The sequence below is a fragment of the Pipistrellus kuhlii genome, unplaced genomic scaffold (assembly GCF_014108245.1).
Source record: "Pipistrellus kuhlii isolate mPipKuh1 unplaced genomic scaffold, mPipKuh1.p scaffold_m20_p_3, whole genome shotgun sequence".
In the NCBI taxonomy this organism is placed as follows: domain Eukaryota; kingdom Metazoa; phylum Chordata; class Mammalia; order Chiroptera; family Vespertilionidae; genus Pipistrellus; species Pipistrellus kuhlii.
The window spans coordinates 59,388,719-59,407,161 of NW_023425529.1; the positions used below are offsets into that span (position 1 = coordinate 59,388,719).

The following is an 18,443-nucleotide window of genomic DNA, read 5'->3' on the forward strand; positions in this document are numbered from 1 at the left end:
GAACATTTACAAAGATGAGCTTATTTTAGAGAATTGCTTTTGACATCCCCCGCAGTGTGAACTGTTGACTTGTCAATGGTTGTTAACTTCATCTTAAGCCTGTCTCTTAGGTGGTATTAATTTTTCTGTCAATATTAACTCCTTTCTAATGTACTGATGGCTTGTTCTCCTGTTGGTTCATTCTACTACTTTCTTTCATTAATTCAAAAATTATCAGAATACCATTTAGAAGTATTGCTTCCCTCACTGTTCCCCACCCCTAAAGTGTGCCTCTGCCCGAGAATGGGAGCATCGCCACCCAGATAGTCAGCCAAATAAGGCAGGAATCATCCTTAAATTTTTCTTTCCTTCTCCCAGAGAATCAGCACACAGCAAAGTCCTGTCAGTTCCATTCTCCTTCCTCTCTCTCCCTCTCCTCCGCTCCTCCTTGGGGCCACCATCACCTTCCTCACCAGGCTAATACAATAGCCCCCAGAATCCGCCTCTCCTGCCCGCCCCAGGCTCTGTCCACAACCACTGGGCCTGCAGAGAACCTGATCTTTAAACACATACATCCAAGCTCAGCTTAGAGCACGGCAGCTTCCTGCTTCTTGGATTCAAAGAGGCCAAGCTTAACCCCTCCTCAGCTGTTCTCTCCTAGCCTCTGCCCACATTTTCCTGCCGCAAGCACACGTCTCAGCTTGCTTTGCCCGCCCTCCCCCCCCTCACTTTATGTTATCTCTTCCTGGCACTTAACATGATTTGAGATTTTTTTAAATTAATAAACTTAGGTTTACAGTTTTAGATTTATAGAAAAACTGAGCAGAGAGTACAGAGTTCCTTTTACTCTTTCTCCCCTACCTCCCTAAACAATGTCCCCTGTTACTAACGTGTTGCATTAGGGTGGTATATCTGTTATAATTGCTGAGCCAATATTGATAGATTTAACCAGAGTCTATAGTCTAGATTAAGGTCACTTGTACTGTGTACAAATCCATAAAGTCATATATGGGTGTGGGCAAAAGTAGGCTAATAATAATAATAATAATAATAATATAGTAATAAATAAATCAAAATACAAGAATAAACTCTGTTTTTTATACTCACAACTGTAAGCCTATCTTTTCCAACCCCTGTATTCACTATTATAATATACAGAATAGCTTCATTGACCTAACAATCTGCTTCACCTGTTCACTCTGCCCTACCCCACCTCTGGCAGCCACTGATCTTTTTATTGTCTCTATAGGTTTGCCTTACAGAATGTCATAAACCTGGAATCCTACAATATGTTCACTATTTGATTTTTTAAAATATCAACTAATTTAAAAAAATCCCTCATGAGAACAGAGACTGCTCTGTCTTGTGCTTCCCTTTGCCCGCAGTACCAACAGCAGGCCCTCCGTGGCTCCTCTGTAGGAATGTATAGATTGAGTGAATGGATGAATCGACCCACCAGCCACCTACACCTGTGAAATATTTCTTTCTCGAATGGCCCTAGTAACCTTGGGGCAGGCTTGCCTGGGTTTCAGACTTCTCCCCCGCTGCTTTGCCGATATTGGGAAAAGAAGAGCTGCTCCCTGGCCCCACGTGGTGGAGGGAGTGACTGCTCTGGGGCCTTCGGCCACCTGAGACCAGAATCTCACAGCGGGATTTTCCCATCATCTTAGACTCGTGGGCGCTCCGTGGGTTGGAAATGCAGAATCTTGCATATGAGCGGCAAGCTCTGCTCTGCCTCCCTCATCCTCTCATACTCACGGGCTCGCCTCTTCCCTCCCTTTAACCTTGTCTTTGCTCTTCCGAATCTCACCATTCCCCCCCCCGCCCCCCCGAACAATTTCCATTCTGCTCACTCTTTACCCCTTTCTATCTTCCGCTCTCGCATCCTTTTCCATCAGTGAAGCAGAAAAACGTACTAATGTGCCTGACAAGAGCGAGCTCGTCGGCGCTGGAGATGTCCTGTGCTAAGGAAACGGAGAACCAGGTATTTTAAAGTACAGGGAACTCTAACCAGAAACCACACCTTCCAAAGCACCGAAAACCGCCCAGAGGTCTCCGCCACAGTCTCCACAGCCTCCCACCTTCTCTCGCTACAATGCTTTCCCCTGAACCTCCACCATTATTCATATATACAAATCAATCTCCTCACTCAATTCCTACACGAGGCTTTGGTTTATTGGGCCACAATTTGCAGAAATCTTTTTTAATGCCTGGCCCAGGGGAGGTCCCCCTGAATTTATTAGGATGGAAGCTTTAGGTGTTATTATTATTATTATTTTTTTTTTTTACTACTTCCTGTATTTAGATTCAAGGAAATGTGCTTACCATCACCCTAGTCAAGGCCTTAATTGGTTTATAGCCCTTTAGTTTGGACCTACTCAGCTTCTGTCTTTTCAAACAGCCCTAATCTTTCTAACATAAACCCTTTCCCAGCAGGGGGAGCACAAATGAGGGAACAAAATCCAATAAAACGCTGGCAGCACTGGGGATTGCAGAAAGAATAAATAGTAGGACGTCTTTTTTTTTCTTTTTTTTCTTTCGGGGTGGGGGGTATTTGAAACCTAAGGAAGGAATGTTTTTAAAAATGTGCAAAATTAAAAAGAACGCAGCACACAGGAAAAAGTTACTTAAACCCATTTGCAAACTTCAAATGTTTTAGGTTACATCACAGAATTTCGAAAGAATAAGAAGATCCGTTTCCATTTGAAGGGTAACTGTTAACTCATTCAATGCCTTAGAGCATTGCCTCCTTTAAAGAGCTTAGGTTTACTTCAGGGTCTATTGTTTTTAAAATTAGAAATATATCTTTAAAGGCTGCACACTCATAATTTGTAATTTAAAGGGCTATTTGCAGTTACACTTTTATGGTATTCGTTCACCTAAAAACATTTAGTTGGTAGTGAATTGTGCAGCCTTTGGGTCTATAATGTCTTTTCTGTGCCTGGAATTTCATAAAATGCTCTCAGGGCCCTTTAAAAAGAACTCAGTTAACCAACCACTTTTTAATGAGCCAGATTGCTCATTAAAAAACATTATTTCTTTTAAAAAGTGTTCCATAAAAGTGTCATAAATGAAGGAGTAAAGCAAGCCCAAGTGTGCCGGGGGACTTGAGTGACTCTTAGGGCTTTAGTGACCTCGGGAACCTCTTCAAAAGCTCCCTTCTCAGGGTTGATCAAGTTACTAAAAGCCTCGTGCAGCCCCAGCTCCCCGCTGCAGGTCAGAATCCCACAATCGCCCAGGTTTCCTGCAGCTACTGCTCCGCTGTCAGGTATGCCATTCCCCAATTTAGCAGGATCACAGTCCTGCTCCTGCTCCCGGTCTTTTCAGCATTCATTTGAATGGCAAATGCGTCCAATAATATTAAGCAGTGGGCTCAGCAAGGGATAAAACAGATAAAAGAGGCAAACTTACCATCAAGCACGTTACTATCATAACAAAGATGCTGAGAAATATGACAACCGCATAGAATCCTTCTTTGCTCCAGATTTTGTCCGCTTCATGCTGCCCTTGTAGCACATTTTTCTTTAAAGGCAAAACAGAAAGTCCGGCGTTACAGGAGAGCCGAGAGCCAGAGGAGACGGGCGTGCTTATCAGACACTGAACATATTTTTAGCTTTCTCCCATTCAGTGTAGTGGCACACACCTACATTCCCCGCTGCCAGCGCCGCTTCTCTCACTGCTCTGAGGCGGGCACTGCCCCCTGGAGCAGGCAGGCCCCACAGGGCAATGTCCCTCCCAGTCTCTCTTGGAAATGACCTGGTTCACAGGTAGGAGAGTTCCGTTCTGCTCTGCGTTGGAGGAAATTGTTTTGAAGCTTTCTTTTCCCTGCGTGAAGTCCCCTCCCACAGCAACACCCTGGGCGACGTGCTGTAATACAGCTCTTAACTCTTCAACTAAAGTGAAACAGGTGCAAACAAACATCTCAAGATACATGAGTAAACAGAGCAAGGACGTCAGGATTGTTTCCTCCTCCTTTTCCTCCTCTGTTATCAAACCTTTTCATTGTTTTTAAAATGCAGTCTTATTTGTCAAAGTCTGATGAAAGCACCAACCTCACCTGCATAAATTGTTAGAATATTCCATTTTTACTTAAGAGTCAGGGAACACCAAAAAAGTCCAGAATTATTTAGTAATGAGAAGTGAAATAGTTTTTATTTTTATTTATACTTTTTTGTTTGTTTGTTTACTACTTTGGAGGTGGAAAAGCATGAATAAAATGTGAGTGTCTTAATTTTATTTCACTTATTCTTTTTTAAAAAAGCATATCTACTAAATCAAGTTTTAGAATGCTCTTAGTTTTATGATTCCATGAAATTTATAGATTTATAGTTAAAGAAACTTCAACCTGAAACCAAACGGCCCACAATTAGGAAAGACATACAGAGGCGGCTGAATCAGGTACAATGTTCCCACTTTGCTGAAGGCTGCCTTTCCCCGCTTTTGTGAGAGTGTCTGTCCTGGGATAGTGTCTCCAGTGAGGAAGAAAGTCTTGAACAAGATGTTGAATAATGGACGGCCACGTGGAGAAAGGCCCTGGGAACTGAGAGATCATCTTGGACATTTCAGCTGCAAACGGATTCCCAGCTAAAAGTTAACCACTGGGGCGACGCCATTGGGACTGAACAACCTAGCTGATCCTAGTCCATCCACAGAACCATGAGAAATAAATAGTAGTCGTCTCACAAATAAGAAAAAAAGCCTTGAATAAAACCTGTCCTTGTCTCTGAACTTAGAAATCATTGCTAATTACCTTTGCAGCATTAACGAAAGAAAGGAAGGAAGGAAGGAAGGAAGGAAGGAAGGAAGGAAGGAAGGAAGGAAGGAAGGAAGGAAGGAAGGAAGGAAAGAAGGAAGGAAAAAAGGAAGGAAGGAAGGAAGGAAGGAAGGAAGGAAGGAAGGAAGGAAGGAAAAGAAGGAAGGAAGGAAGGAAGGAAGGAAGGAGAAAGAAGAAAAAAGAAATAAAAGAAAGAAAAAAGAAGAAAGAAAGGAAGAAAGAAAGGAAGAAAGAAGAAAGAAAGAAAGAATACTTTCATGGTTTGTAAATTAGACAAAATGAAACATTCCCCTGGAAGAACGTTTTATGAAAACTTTCATTCTGGAGCTCAATGAGTGGGGAGTTGAATAAGACAGAACAGAGGATCTGTTAAATTAAATTAGTTAAATTGTGATTAAAAATAATTCAAGGGAATCTTTTATTGCTTGAAATAGTTGAGTTTCCACATCCTTTGCTTGTAAAAGCATTGATGTACTAGTACCATCTTGCTTACTTTCTAAGACACAGACAAATTCATGGACATAAGAAATAATTTTGAGATATAGTTTTAAAATATGTGAATAATAAGTGGTTGGAGAATCTGAAAATACTTGATGAAATGATTGGAACACAAGTGTCTTTCTGGACAGGTAATCTCGGTTTCAGGTGCCAACCCATCTTTTACTCTTTGACCTCATCCAGACATATTTTAGTCCAATGTGTCCGTAAACATAGCTGGCAACTAATAAAAAGAGCACTCCTGAAGAAATCAGGTATAAATATGTCAATGAGTTGGGTTTTTTTTGCAACTAAATAGCATCTATTTCTTGCTATAAATGCCAACTATTTAAGCCGTCAAGTAGGCAGCATAAACTGTCAAATTTAAGCACGAGAATGTGAGCTTTAGTTAATGTGAAATGTGGTTCAAAAGGGGTGGTTAGGTGGGTGGTAAGAGATTTTGTGTTCCTAACCTGTGGAATAACAACATGTTCCTTTCTGTGTAAGACATGTCTGTTTTGCTTTTCTTTTACCTAAAGCAGCAACGATGGAATAATTGGCCTCCCTCCCCCACTCTCCCACCCCCGGTTAGAAAGACACATGTTTTGTACTCCCAGAACTTAGTCACTGCTCTTTCTTGGTAAATAGATTTCCTTCTGAGTCACGTTATTCCTGCTGAGCACCACTATATTTGTACAGAGATCTAAAAGACTTGATAAGGGCAGGATAATAAATGGAAAAGTTTGTAGTGAACATTCCACAAATCAAGAGAAGATAATTCATAAGACTCTCCCATCTAACCTTTGCATGAGGTTGAAGTGATGCCTTTTATATTTTGTCAGGAGAACGGGGGTTCAATAGTTCAGAGACTCCATGGCCGGGTCAAGCCAGTGCTATTGTATCTTATTATCTTATATCATCTTTATATCTTATTTCGGATATTCTAATAATATTTTCCCTTTAACTTTGTCGCAGTGAAAGTTGTTAGATTTTTGTTTTGTCTTATGATTTAAAATTTGGGCATGTTCCTGTATCACTATATCAATGAGAATGGCTTTTCTATATCCCATTTAATAATTTGATGAACTAGCTAAAGCCAGTTTGGTCAGTGGATAGAGCATCAGCCTGTGGACTGAAAAGTCCCGGGTTCGATTCTGGTCAAGGGCATGTACCTTGGTTGTAGGCATATCCTCGGTGGGGGGTGAGCAGGAGGCAGCTGGTCTATGTTTCTCTCTCATTGATGTTTCTAGTTCTCTATCCCTCTCCCTTCCTCTCTGCAAAAACTCAATAAAATATATTTAAAAAATAATTTGATGAACTATAGTTTTTTTGTTCATTTGTTTTTTAAACCCATTCTGATCCCCGAAGGTGGAAGAGATTCCCAAATGCTAAGAGATATAACATAGAGGCTTTAGGTCACAGGGGTGGGGAACCTTTTTTCGCCAAGGGCCATTTGGATATTTATAATATCATTCGAGGGCCATACAAAAATTTCAACTTCACAATCACCCTGCTATATTTAGTCAAACATTTCATTAACTTGCCCCCAATGCCATGGCAGGGCCAGAACAAATGATTTTTAGGGTCTTATACAGCCCGAGGGCTGGGTGGTCCCTGCCCTGCGGAGGAGACATATCTATTAATATTTAGAAGAGACGAGTGCACAGAATGAGAACGGAGTAGAAATATTGTAAGTTACCTGGTTAGTTGATTGACTTAGGCAGATAAGTGAGATGCAGCCTACAGTAATGTCGTTTTGTTAGGTGCAGGCACATTCCCACTGTGCAATACACAGGGTAAGCAGTTCGGTCTGAATGGTCTAACATGTGTTAACATTGTTTTCCTCCTCAGCTCTGTATGGCTGGGACTGTAATGCTTTAAACCAGTGGTTCTCAACCTTCCTAATGCTGAGACCCTTTAATACAGTTCCTCATGTTGTGGTGACCCCCAACCATAAAATTATTTTCGTTGCTACTTCATAACTGTAATTCTGCTACTGTTAATGAATCGTAATGCAAATATCTGTGTTTTCTGATGGTCTTAGGCTCTACAGTTGTGATCCATAGGTTGAGAACCGCCAGCAGGGTCACCTAAGACCATCGGAAAACACAGATATTTACATTATGATTCATAACAGTAGCAAAATTACAGTTATGAAGTAGCAACGAAAATAATTTTATGGTTGGAGGTCACCACAACACGAGGAACTGTATTAAAGGGTCATGACATTAGGAAGGTTGAGAACCACTGCTTTAGACTGTTGGCTAATGTTCCTAATTCTAGGAAACAATCACCAAACTCCCGGATTATGGCTTATATTCATTTGGTATGATTTTTTCCCCTCTTTGTAAATATTCCATGGAAGTATCAGTTGACACAGTGGCCTGTTATTTAATGAAGGGAACTTCCTTCTTTGCAATATAAGACCTGTAAAACTGGAGTCATTTCCAACTGAACAAAAACAACCACATCCACCCTAACCAGTTTGGCTCAGTGGATAGAGCGTCGGCCTGTGGACTAAAGGGTCCTGGATTCAATTCCGATCAAGGGCATGTACCTTGGTTGTGGACACATTCCCAGTAAAGGGTGTGCAAGAGACAGCTGACTGATGTACTCTTTCATCAATGTTTCTAACTATCCCTCTCCCTTCCTTTCTGTAAAAATCAATAAAAATATATTAAAACAACAACAACAAAACACAACAACAACTGAATCCTAAGTCATTTTTAGTATAAATGCAAAACTTATTGTTTCAATGAATATTTATAAAAACATTTAAAAATGGAAACAAAATAATGAATTTAATTGAATTTTCCTGAGATTTGACTTATTAGGTAAGAAGTTTAGTTTTATCTTTATGAGCATCTTAAAATAATACTATTTGTGTGCGTATAATGTTCTAGGTACTGTATAAAAGTAGTTTTTTTTTTTTAAATGCCTTTTTCTCCCTCAAAAAAACAACAACATAGTTTCAAAAGGAAAACAGACAATAAACAAAAATAATTCTCTCTATTTGTTTTTTTTTCTTTCTCAAGAGTTTTTTTCTAATAAAGAAATGGCAACAACAAAAAGACACAGCCTTCCCTGAAATAAGATAATGTTCGTTTAGGAATAGATGCTTTGAGACATGGTTCACTATGTTCTGTGACCCATGCAAAGGATGAAAAACAACAAAAACCCCCAATATTCATTTTCCCCTCTTCATAAACATGCTCTCACAGCAGAGCCATAACTTTAGGATAAAAAATGTGGAAGAATGGGCTGAGGCATAAGCTGCCATCACACAGTAACCGCAGAGATGAATAAAGAAGCCGGGAAACCCTTTATTGTTAACAGCTGGAACAGCTACTCACAAATGCTTTGGGGGCCCCTTTGGGCCGTCCGTGTCTGAAGCCCCCATAAGGGCACTAGCCCCCATTTCTGCATTTACGGCTTCAGGTCAGAGGGGAATGCTGGGCCCCTTTAAAAAGCTCCTGCGAAAGGCTCAATCAGTTCACCTGTCCTTGATGAAATGCTCCTGGTAGCCAATTAAAATACGGGTTAGCTCCTGTAAGGTAACATTTCTGAGGGTCTAGATTTCCTAGATCTCTAAATTCCCACAATTTCACCAGAAAAAAAAATTAAGTTTTGACCACCAAATCCACTTTCATTATTAAAATACAGACCTGTGGTCTTTGTGGGCTAATAGTGCTGTGATGAGAGTCAGGCTGAGCTCTTCACCTTTCACCCAGCTGGGGGCTGGGGGGTGTTGGAGGACCCCCAAGGGTGTACTTGATATTAACTAGATTTTTGAATGGTGAGTTCCTCTTGGTTCACAAATCTGCCATATCCCTAAAGTAGGGGTGTCGAACTCAATCAGAGAAGGGGCCAAAATCTAAAATCCAGCCTAAATCGCGGGCCGAATGGTTTACTGAACAGTCATAAACTGTCATTGTGATGGAAATGCAGCGGAGTGCAGTGATGACAGCGCGGTGCGGGCCACATTGCAAGGCCTGGCGGGACGGATTTGGCCCACGGGCCTTGTGTTTGACACATGTGCCCTAAAGCATTAAGAGGAGTATTTAAACTCAGATGAAAGCAACAGGGAAGAAGGCTATGTAAGCCCCTGAAAGCTCACAGGCAGCAGAATAAAGTAGTCCAAGGGTCTTTTTACATTTTAAAGAATTGTCCTGGGGAAAATGTGTGCAAGTCAGTCTGTGAAGGACCTGGACACATAGGTTGGGGTTCGGTTAGATGCACAAAGGGAAGCCCCTTCGGTGTTGCGTGCGGGGGAGGGGTGTGGGTGACTAAGCTCATGTTGCTCTTTTCCTCTGGGCTCTTCTTCCTCAAAGCTCCCACAGTGCAACAGGACAACATCATCATACACATCCCTGCGTCCTCCATATCTGCTTGTACCCTATCTGCCTTATTAGAGAACAATCCCACTGAAAGCAACAATCATACTTTATTTGTTTGCTTATTCATTTATCTTCTTACTCTGGAGACCAACAGCATAGTGTTTGGCTACCGCTGTGCCCGTTGAATAGCACGCACTGAGTGAGGCACAAAGGACGCAGATAAAGTGACGTGGTGTGTCTCTTGAGGAAGCTGGAGTATAGGGATGGACTTGAAGACCTAGAGAGGATAAGGGGTTTTTATAGTAAGCTCAAGGAGAACACCAGTCAGTGAGCATGCACATCTAGGGAAGGCTTCGCTCTGCGGTAGACTGACCTTGAAACATGAAAGGTGTGTAGAAGGATTAACACATGCAAAACCATGGAAGGAAGAGAAAGTACGGAGGTGTCACGGTATCAATGAAGTTTGGAATCGCTGAAGCAAAAACTAGGAGAGTGTTGTTGAACAGTTATAAAGCCTAGCACACAAAGGGTCATGGGCCATATTGAGAAATGCATGCTTGATTCCGAAATATTTAGGAGGCCAAAGAGAACCATGACATTAGGAGGGCATGGCCAGATTTATTTTAGAAAGGTTATTCCGGTGCCAAGAGAGAAAACACACACTGTGTGTGTGTGTGTGTGTGTGTGTGTGTGTGTGTAGGGCAGGGATCAGGGTGACACTAAATGCTGAAAGACCAGTTCAATGATGACATACATTTTCATTCTGCCAATCAATCCTGCATTCAAATATTTGTTCAGTGCCTCCTGTATAGGAGGATTTCCACAAATGTTTTAAAAATTAATTCATATTCCTAGCCGATAAAATAAGGACTATACCCATTTTTTTTTTCTATACCCATTTTGGATATGAAGAAACTGATCCTCAAGGAGGCTGACATCATGCAAAGACTTAATCTCACAGAAATTAAATCACCTGCCCAGGGTCACACACATATCTTAAGTGGTTTTGGGGTTTCAATCTTGTACCAAAGCCTTTTTAAAAAATGTTTTTATTGATTTTTATTTTAGAGAGAGAGAAGAAGTGAGAGGGAGAGAGAGAGAGAGAAATATAGATTGGCTGCCTCCTGCTTACCCCCTACTAAAATTTGAGCCTGCAACCTGGGCATGTGCCCTGACCAGAAATTAAAAGGGTGAACTTTTGGTGCATGGGCTCAACCAACTGAGCCATACCAGCCAGAGCTTATACCAAAGCTTTATACCACACGTGTGATATTTGCTGAAATGAGAGGCAATAAGCTTTGCTGAAAAGTGGGATTAGACTAAGAATCGATATGTCTAGATTTTTAAAATATATTTTTATTTATTAAATATACTTTTTATTGATTTCAGAGAGAGGAAGGAAGAGGGAGAGATAGAAACATCAATGATGAGAGAGAATCATTGATCTGCTGCCTCCTGCACACCCCCTACTGGGGATCGAGCCTGCAACTTGGGCATGTGCCCTTTACCAGAATCAAACCCGGAACCCAGTCCGCAGGCTGACGCTCTATCCACGGAGCCAAAGCAGCTAGGGTCTGACGGCAGAGTTTCAGATGAAATCTTCCATGCAACAACATACCTCAGGGGAAACTTCTATGATTCCAAATTGGGACAAACTTTGATGCAAGACATCGGTGTTAAGTGAGCGCAGCACTTCCTCAGATGGCAGGGCGTCAGACACGCCTCCTTTTCCGTTTATGGGAGACACGAAGAGTTCCACGCTGTTCTTCTTTCCCTAGTAAAAGCCGGTGATTTGTACACGTTAATAGACATTGTCAAACAAGGCTGGGAAGTATTTTTACCTTCCTTTAGAAACACCACGGAAAATTGGAACCCTGGAATCTCAAAAGGCATCTTGGAGATTACATTTATCAGTTATTCTTAAGAATATCAGCCCAGAGCCCAAAGTCTTCAAATGGCCTTCTCTCAAGTAATTGACATTTCAAGACTTGTAATTTTATATTTCATTGGAAGCTGGTTAATTTTTCCATTCCATATTATAATTAAAATACCCCCCCCCACACACACACACTATTTATGCCATCTAAGCCCTCTTCCACCTCCACCTCCACCCACCTCCCTCCCCCACATACTCACCACACCATTGTCTATGTCCATGAGTTCTTCATGTCTTTCCTTTGTCGCTCAATCCCTCCATGCCCCCTGCCTCTCCATGCCCATCCCCAGAGCTGTCAGACTGCTCTCTATTTATGAGTCTCTCTGTCTTGTTTGTTTTGAAATATACTGTTCAGATGGTCCCTGAGTAATTTTGTTTAGAGAAGCATTATAAAATCAAATGAATTAAATAAAACCTAATGCAATAGTACAGTTATTAGACGTTGCCACTCCATGTTTTCCTTGTAACTTATATTACGGGAAGGCTGGCATCACTAAGGAAGGTGATGCTGCATAAGCTTTGAAGTTGCTTCCCTGATTTTGTTCTTCACCCCAAACATCACACTTTTAAAGTCTATCCCGTGGGTAGAAATACAGGATATTTTCCTATTAGTATTACCCCATTAGCTGAAATGCAGAGAGAGGATTTTTTTTTTCCTACCATAAATGGCAGACGGGACACATAAAAAATAAACTCACCACAGAAATCTATCAGAGTCTCTTTAAAAGTTATACATATCATGTACTTATAGAAGGAATTATTGCTAGTCTTTTCTTTTTGACATGGAGTTCTCTCATGTTAGAAAATTTTCTTTTAATGCCATTTACCAGGTATTAAAATACTACTTCAGCCAGGTATAAAATACTACTAGCAATCCAGAAAACAAAACAGGGAACAACAGACAATGACTAAGTATGGCATAATACTGATGTCAAACGTGTTTATAATAATTTAAATCGTTTGTGACCTAATAACAACATTGAGAATAGAGCACTTGTTTTTTGCCTGACACATTCTTATGTGCGTTAAATCTGTCATCTCATTTAATGCTTAAAACCATTCCAGGACAAAGGTGTTATAGTTCTCTCCATTTTGCAATCAAAGACTCGTAAGTAGGTTGCCTACAGTCACACAGCTGGGAGACAGCCAAGCTGGAAGTGGGGTACGGCTGCGTCTCCAAACTACATGCTCTTCATCCCCATGCTCTGCTGCCTGGGGTATCATCATAACTCTACCCATTAAAGAAACTGCTCCCAGAAACAGGTGTGGTAAATGCCGCTAATATTCCCTGGGATATACGTGTTCCTGCCTAGGTGTGGCAAACCCCTTTTCACCCCTGCACAGAGCTAAGACATCTATGGTACCTGCATCTCTACAGCTTCTCATTTAAATAAGATACTCTGGCTATAAAACCCATTTCCCTCATTCAGGGCACTAGGGAATACTGTATTTCCTCTTCTATGGTACTGAGCTAAAAACTTTGTGTGTTTTTTTAAGCTTATTTGATCCCAGAAAATAGTTGACTTAGAGAATAAAGTCATTATGGGGAAGGAAACAACGCACTCCTCCACAATGAAAAGAAACAAAAATCCCTAAACCAACGTAAAAAGCAAATTCCCTTCGCTGGAAATGAGGATGTTGATTCCGTAGAAAGCTGAGCTCCAGCAGGAGAATCAGAATGTAAGGCCAGGGGACAGTGCGGTCCTGGCTTGAGTTCCCACAGCGGTGGAAATGAAGAACAATTGTAAAACTGTAAGACGATTCCAAAGTCCCTTTTCACAGGAACCTAGAGCAATTAGCTCTTTACAAAGAGAAAGGCATATGCTTTTATTTGCCTTTCTCTGCCTTTGCTCCTGCCCGCCTTCAGGTGCAGATGGGAACAGGTGGTTGGATGACATCAAGGTTCCCAAACACTGAGAAAAGGGGGGGAAGGAAGGATGTGGGTGATTGATGGATAGATGGGTCTAATGTGGGCTCTATTCATAAAACCTTTTGGGTTTGCCTCATTCCCACCCCACATAACTATCCAAGTTTTCTCTAGGCTTTTCAGAACCATCTGTTCTTGCATTCCATTCGGAGTGCTATCCTCAGGGATTGGTTTTCCTTTATTTTTAACCAAAATCCTCCGTCTGTGCATCCAGTCTCCTTCATCCTATTGCTAACCTTGAAGGAGTTCTCATAGGTGCCTCTTGGAGACAATGCTTTCACTGATGCAGAAGGTTTAACTTTTAGGAAGAATGTTTTGGGCGTAATGCCAGGTTGGTGAGATATTGGGTCCCTTTATTCATGCCTAAAAGGGCATTCGCCTTGAACGATGAGAGGGTTGATACACTTTTTCTGTAAAGGGCCAGAGAGCTAGTATTTTAATCTTTGAGTTAGCCCAACAATCTGTTAGAATGACTCAGCCCTGTCACTGTAGCCTGAAAGTAGCCATAGTCAATATGTAAACATGTGACTGTGGCTTACTGCAGTAAAACTTCCTTTACCAAAACCATTGGCATACTAGAGTTGGCTCAGGGACCGTGGAACTATAGCATGGGCGTCTTAAATCATTGTTCTTTATACTGAGACCTTCCAGAAAGACCAAAGCCTGTGTCTGGGAAAGGGAAACGGAGGCATCTTACATTGAGGCGGTTGATGTGCACTTGCTGGGGTAAGAGTCCTAACGCGGCCGCCACTCCCTGGAGGAAAGCTCGGAGCAAGGTTATGTTCAGCTTGTTGACATCCATTTGCAGTGTCTAGGGGGGGGGAAAGAAATTCAAATTATAGATAAATGTTTATTCAGGATATTCAGTTCCTGGCTGACGACTGACCAGAACAATTTCTGTGACTTTGATAAATTTACACTCATGGTGCTTGGTTGCATTTTTAATGGAGATAACATTACAGGGATATTTTATGTGAAATTGTAAATGGTGTCAGTTAAAAAGATGGCACACTGTCTAGTTCAGTGGTTCTCAACCTTTCTAATGCTGCGACCCTTTAATACAGTTCCTCGTGTTGTGCTGACCCCAGCCATAACATTATTTTTTTGTAGAGCCTAAAACCATCGGAAAATACAGATATTTATATTGCAATTCATAACAGTACCAAAATTACAGTTATGAAGTAGCAGTGAAAATAATTTTATGGTTGGGTGTCACCACAGCATGAGGAACTGTATTAAAGGGTCGCAACATTAGAAAGGTTGAGAACCACTGGTCTAGTTAATAATAATAATAATAATAATAATAATAATTATAATGATGGTGATGCAATTTGTCCATCAATAAGGCATATGCATGAACAAATTCATAAAGAATTTCACTAAAATGTTTGTTTGTTTAGTTAGCTTGATTTCAATTCCAGATTACAGAATGAAATATGGGGCCAAGTGTATTTCAGCAATCCAAGCTGAAGGACAGCTTTAATTTGTGTTCACACACAGTCCCCGGCACAAAGATTCTGTGTAAGTCCCATAACACTAGACTTGGCAGTTTCTCTATCTACTATCTGTGATTGGATGCCAATGCAAGGCAAAGAATGAGGTGCAATAACACATTTACAAACTCTGGTAAAGAAACCAGTGGTACTGATGATTTGGTCTAACGTAAACAATTCTTATTCAGTTGTTTGGGCAAACACTCTTAATTTTTAAGTTGTTTTAGAAAAAGATAACTAAACATTTAAGAATTCCTAGAATACAAACAAGTTATAAAATTAATAATATAGCCTTAATTTAAGTCATGGGTGCCATTCACACACTTAAACCATAAATAATTATTTTAAAAATGCATCATAATTATTTGAGATATCACATAAGATGGGGAAACCAAACCTTTATGCATTTAATCTATAATAATAAAAGCGTAATATGCTAATTAGACTGGACATCCTTCCGAATGAAGCCGGGGCTGTGAGGGAAGCCTGAGTCCCGGGTGCCACAGGGAAGCTGGTGCCAGCAGCTGGGAAAAGGAAGGCCTGCTCTGCACGCATTTCATGCCTTGGGCCTCTAGAACATAAATATTTGACAAAATTTTTTTTTACCCCCTTCATCTTTCTTCCATCCTCTACCCCCTGCTTCTGCCTGTATCAATGAGCTTTATTTTTTATACTTCACATAAAAGAGAGATCATTTAATATTTGTCTTTGTCTGTCTAGATTTATTTCACATAGCATAATGAATGCCCTTTGAGGTCCATCCACACTGAAGCACTTGTCAAGATTTCATTCATGTTTTTGTGGCTGAATATTGTTTCATTATATATAGCCGAGAGGCCCAATGTATGAAATTCATGCAAGGGGCTCTGCCTTCGCAGCCGTCACAACTTGCCTCGGCCCTCACAGGCCAAGCTTCATCCGGAAGGTCGTCCAGTTGTCTGGTCTAATTAGCTTATTATGATTTTATTATTATAGATGTAGATGTAGATATAGATATAGATGTAGATATAGATAGGTATAGATATCACAAATTCTTTATACAGTTATCCATCAATGGACTGTTAGGTTGTTTTCATATCTTTGCAGTGGTAAGCAATGCTGCAATGAACATGGGGTGCATATATCTTTCCAATTTAGTTTTTTCATTTTCTTCAGATAAATACCCAGAGGTGGAATTGATGGATCATATGCTGGTTCTATTTTTAAAATTTTGAGGAATCTCCATACTGTTTTCCATAGTGGCTACCCTACCTTACTTTCCTACCAAGAGTGCTCAAGGGTTTCCTTTTCTCCACATCGTCACCAACACTAGTTATTTCTTGCCTTTTTTTATAATAGCCATTCTAACATGTGTTAGATGATATCCCATTGTGATTTTAATTTGCATTTCCCTTATGATTAATAATATTCATCAACTTTTTATGTACCTGTTGGCCACCTTTAGATAAATTTTTATTTATATCTTATGCCCATTTTTAAATTAGATTTTTGTTTGGTTACTGAGTTGTATGAGTTCTTTGAATCTTGAATATTAACTTCTTATCAGATATATAATTTGCAAATATTTTCTCCCATTTAGTAGGTTGCCTTTTTTATTTTGTCAATTGCTTGCTTTGGTATGTAGAATATTTTTAGTTTGATGCAATCCCACTTACTTATTTTTACTTTTGTTTTGCTTTAACTTCTGGTGTCAAATTAAAAATATAATTGCTAAGGCCTATGACAAGGAGTTTACCACATGTTTTCTTCTAAGAGTTTTATGCTTCTTATGTTCGAGTCTTTAATCCATTTTTCAGTTAACTTTTGGATATGGTATAATATAATGGTCCCAATTCATGTTTTTTTGTATTCGGCTGTCCAGTTTCCCCAACACTATTTATTGAAGAGACTGTCCTTTTCCCATTCTTGGCTCAATTGCATAAATTATCTGTGGGTTTATTTTTGGACTCTCCTTTCTTTTCCATTGAGCTATGGGTCTGTTTATATGCAAAAACCATGCTGTTTTAACTACTATCCTACCTAATGTAAGAGTAATATGCAAATTAACCATCACTCTGCTACACCCACAAGCCACGCCCACCAGGCATGCCCACCAGCCAATAATAGCGAGAATGCAAATTAACCCCAACCAAGATGGCTGCAGCCACAGAGAGCAGGATGGAGGCTTGGGTTTCCCCGGCAATAGAGAAAGCCAAGCTTTCCACACACCCTGGCCAGCCTAGGCCTCCACTCAAGGCTACAAAGTTTCAGTTATAAAAGTCTTCCATTTCCTGGGAAACCCAAGCCTCCTTCCTGCTCTCTGTGGCTGTAGCCATCTTGGTTGGGATTATTTGCATACTTGCTCTGATTGTCCGGTGGGTGTGGCTGGTGGGTGTAGCGGAGTGATAGTTAATTTGCATATTACTCTTTTATTAGGTAGGATTTATAGTGTTTAATTCATAAACTAGATCATAATAGGATATCAATAACTGTTGGATGGCTGCAGCATCATTTATTCTATAAAATTAAGCACACTTCTACGTGGTACACTTCTCTGCTGGGGAGATCGGCTTTCATGTGTAAACTACTCCAGCACAAGGGCTTTCTCCCAGTTTGTTACACAAGGGGAATGATACTGCTTCAAGATTTTATTATCTTCTTAGGAAACAATACATTTTCTATCCATAAAGTGGGTACAAAATAAATGATTGGAAACTGGACCAAATGCTCAATGCTACAAGAATTAGAGGGAGCTGGGGAGGTCAAAAGAGGGCTAGTGGTCACAGTAGCCATGGTGGACCCCACTGAAGCTCCAGAGTGCCCTGCACCATAGGATCTTCTCATGCTTTTATGGGGAAGGGGCCATAGGGTTTGGTCATGTTAGAGCTGAAACTGTACTTCTTGGGAAAATCTGCATTTCAGAAAAGGGCACACCATTCAAAACTCCACCTAACAGCCCAACTAAGAGATACATTTTGCTTCTGAAGAGAGGGGAAAGAATCCTGTTGGGAACAGGTAGAAAAGCTACTTCAAAAGCAACTATCAGTAATACATTTTTTAATAAATAAAAACTAATAGCCCTAGCCACTTTTGCTCAGTGGTTAGAGCGATGGCCTACAGATTGAAGAGTCCTGGATTCGATTCTGGTCAAGGGCACATGCCTGAGTTGCGGACTCAATCCCCAGTGGGGGGCATGCAAGAGGCAGCCGATCAATGATTCTCTCTCATCATTGATGTTTCCCCCTCTCTCTCTCCCTCTCTGAAATAAATTTAAAAAATATATAAAAACTATCTAATAGTACACAATTGTTTGCTATACCATTACCTGTATTTTTGTACTTTTCTATAGTCTAAAGGTGTTCCCAATAACAACATAATTTAATACAGAGAGTAAGATGAGCTCAAGCCTGAAGGATAAATAGGACTTGGAAATGCAGTGATGAGAAAAATGCTATGGGTTTAAGCATGCTTTATGTATCCACCTGGAAAACTCAAGAGATTAGAAAAATTCAGTCCACCGGGTAGCTCTGAGAAACAGAAA

At 40.6% G+C, this 18,443-nt stretch overlaps 1 protein-coding gene across 5 annotated transcripts in view; it reads right to left on the reverse strand.

Moving 5' to 3' along the window:
- PTPRR (protein tyrosine phosphatase receptor type R) overlaps window positions 1-18,443 on the reverse strand; it is a 249,062-nt gene that overhangs the window by 94,837 nt on the left and 135,782 nt on the right. For all 5 annotated transcript variants that reach the window (XM_036459014.2, XM_036459016.2, XM_036459013.2 and 2 more), the window contains exons 3-5: window positions 14,128-14,241; window positions 11,186-11,341; window positions 3,391-3,501 (exon numbers count right to left, since the gene is read on the reverse strand). In XM_036459014.2, coding sequence (XP_036314907.1) covers window positions 3,391-3,501; window positions 11,186-11,341; window positions 14,128-14,241 — 381 coding nt within the window. The remainder of the gene's footprint in view (window positions 1-3,390; window positions 3,502-11,185; window positions 11,342-14,127; window positions 14,242-18,443) is intronic.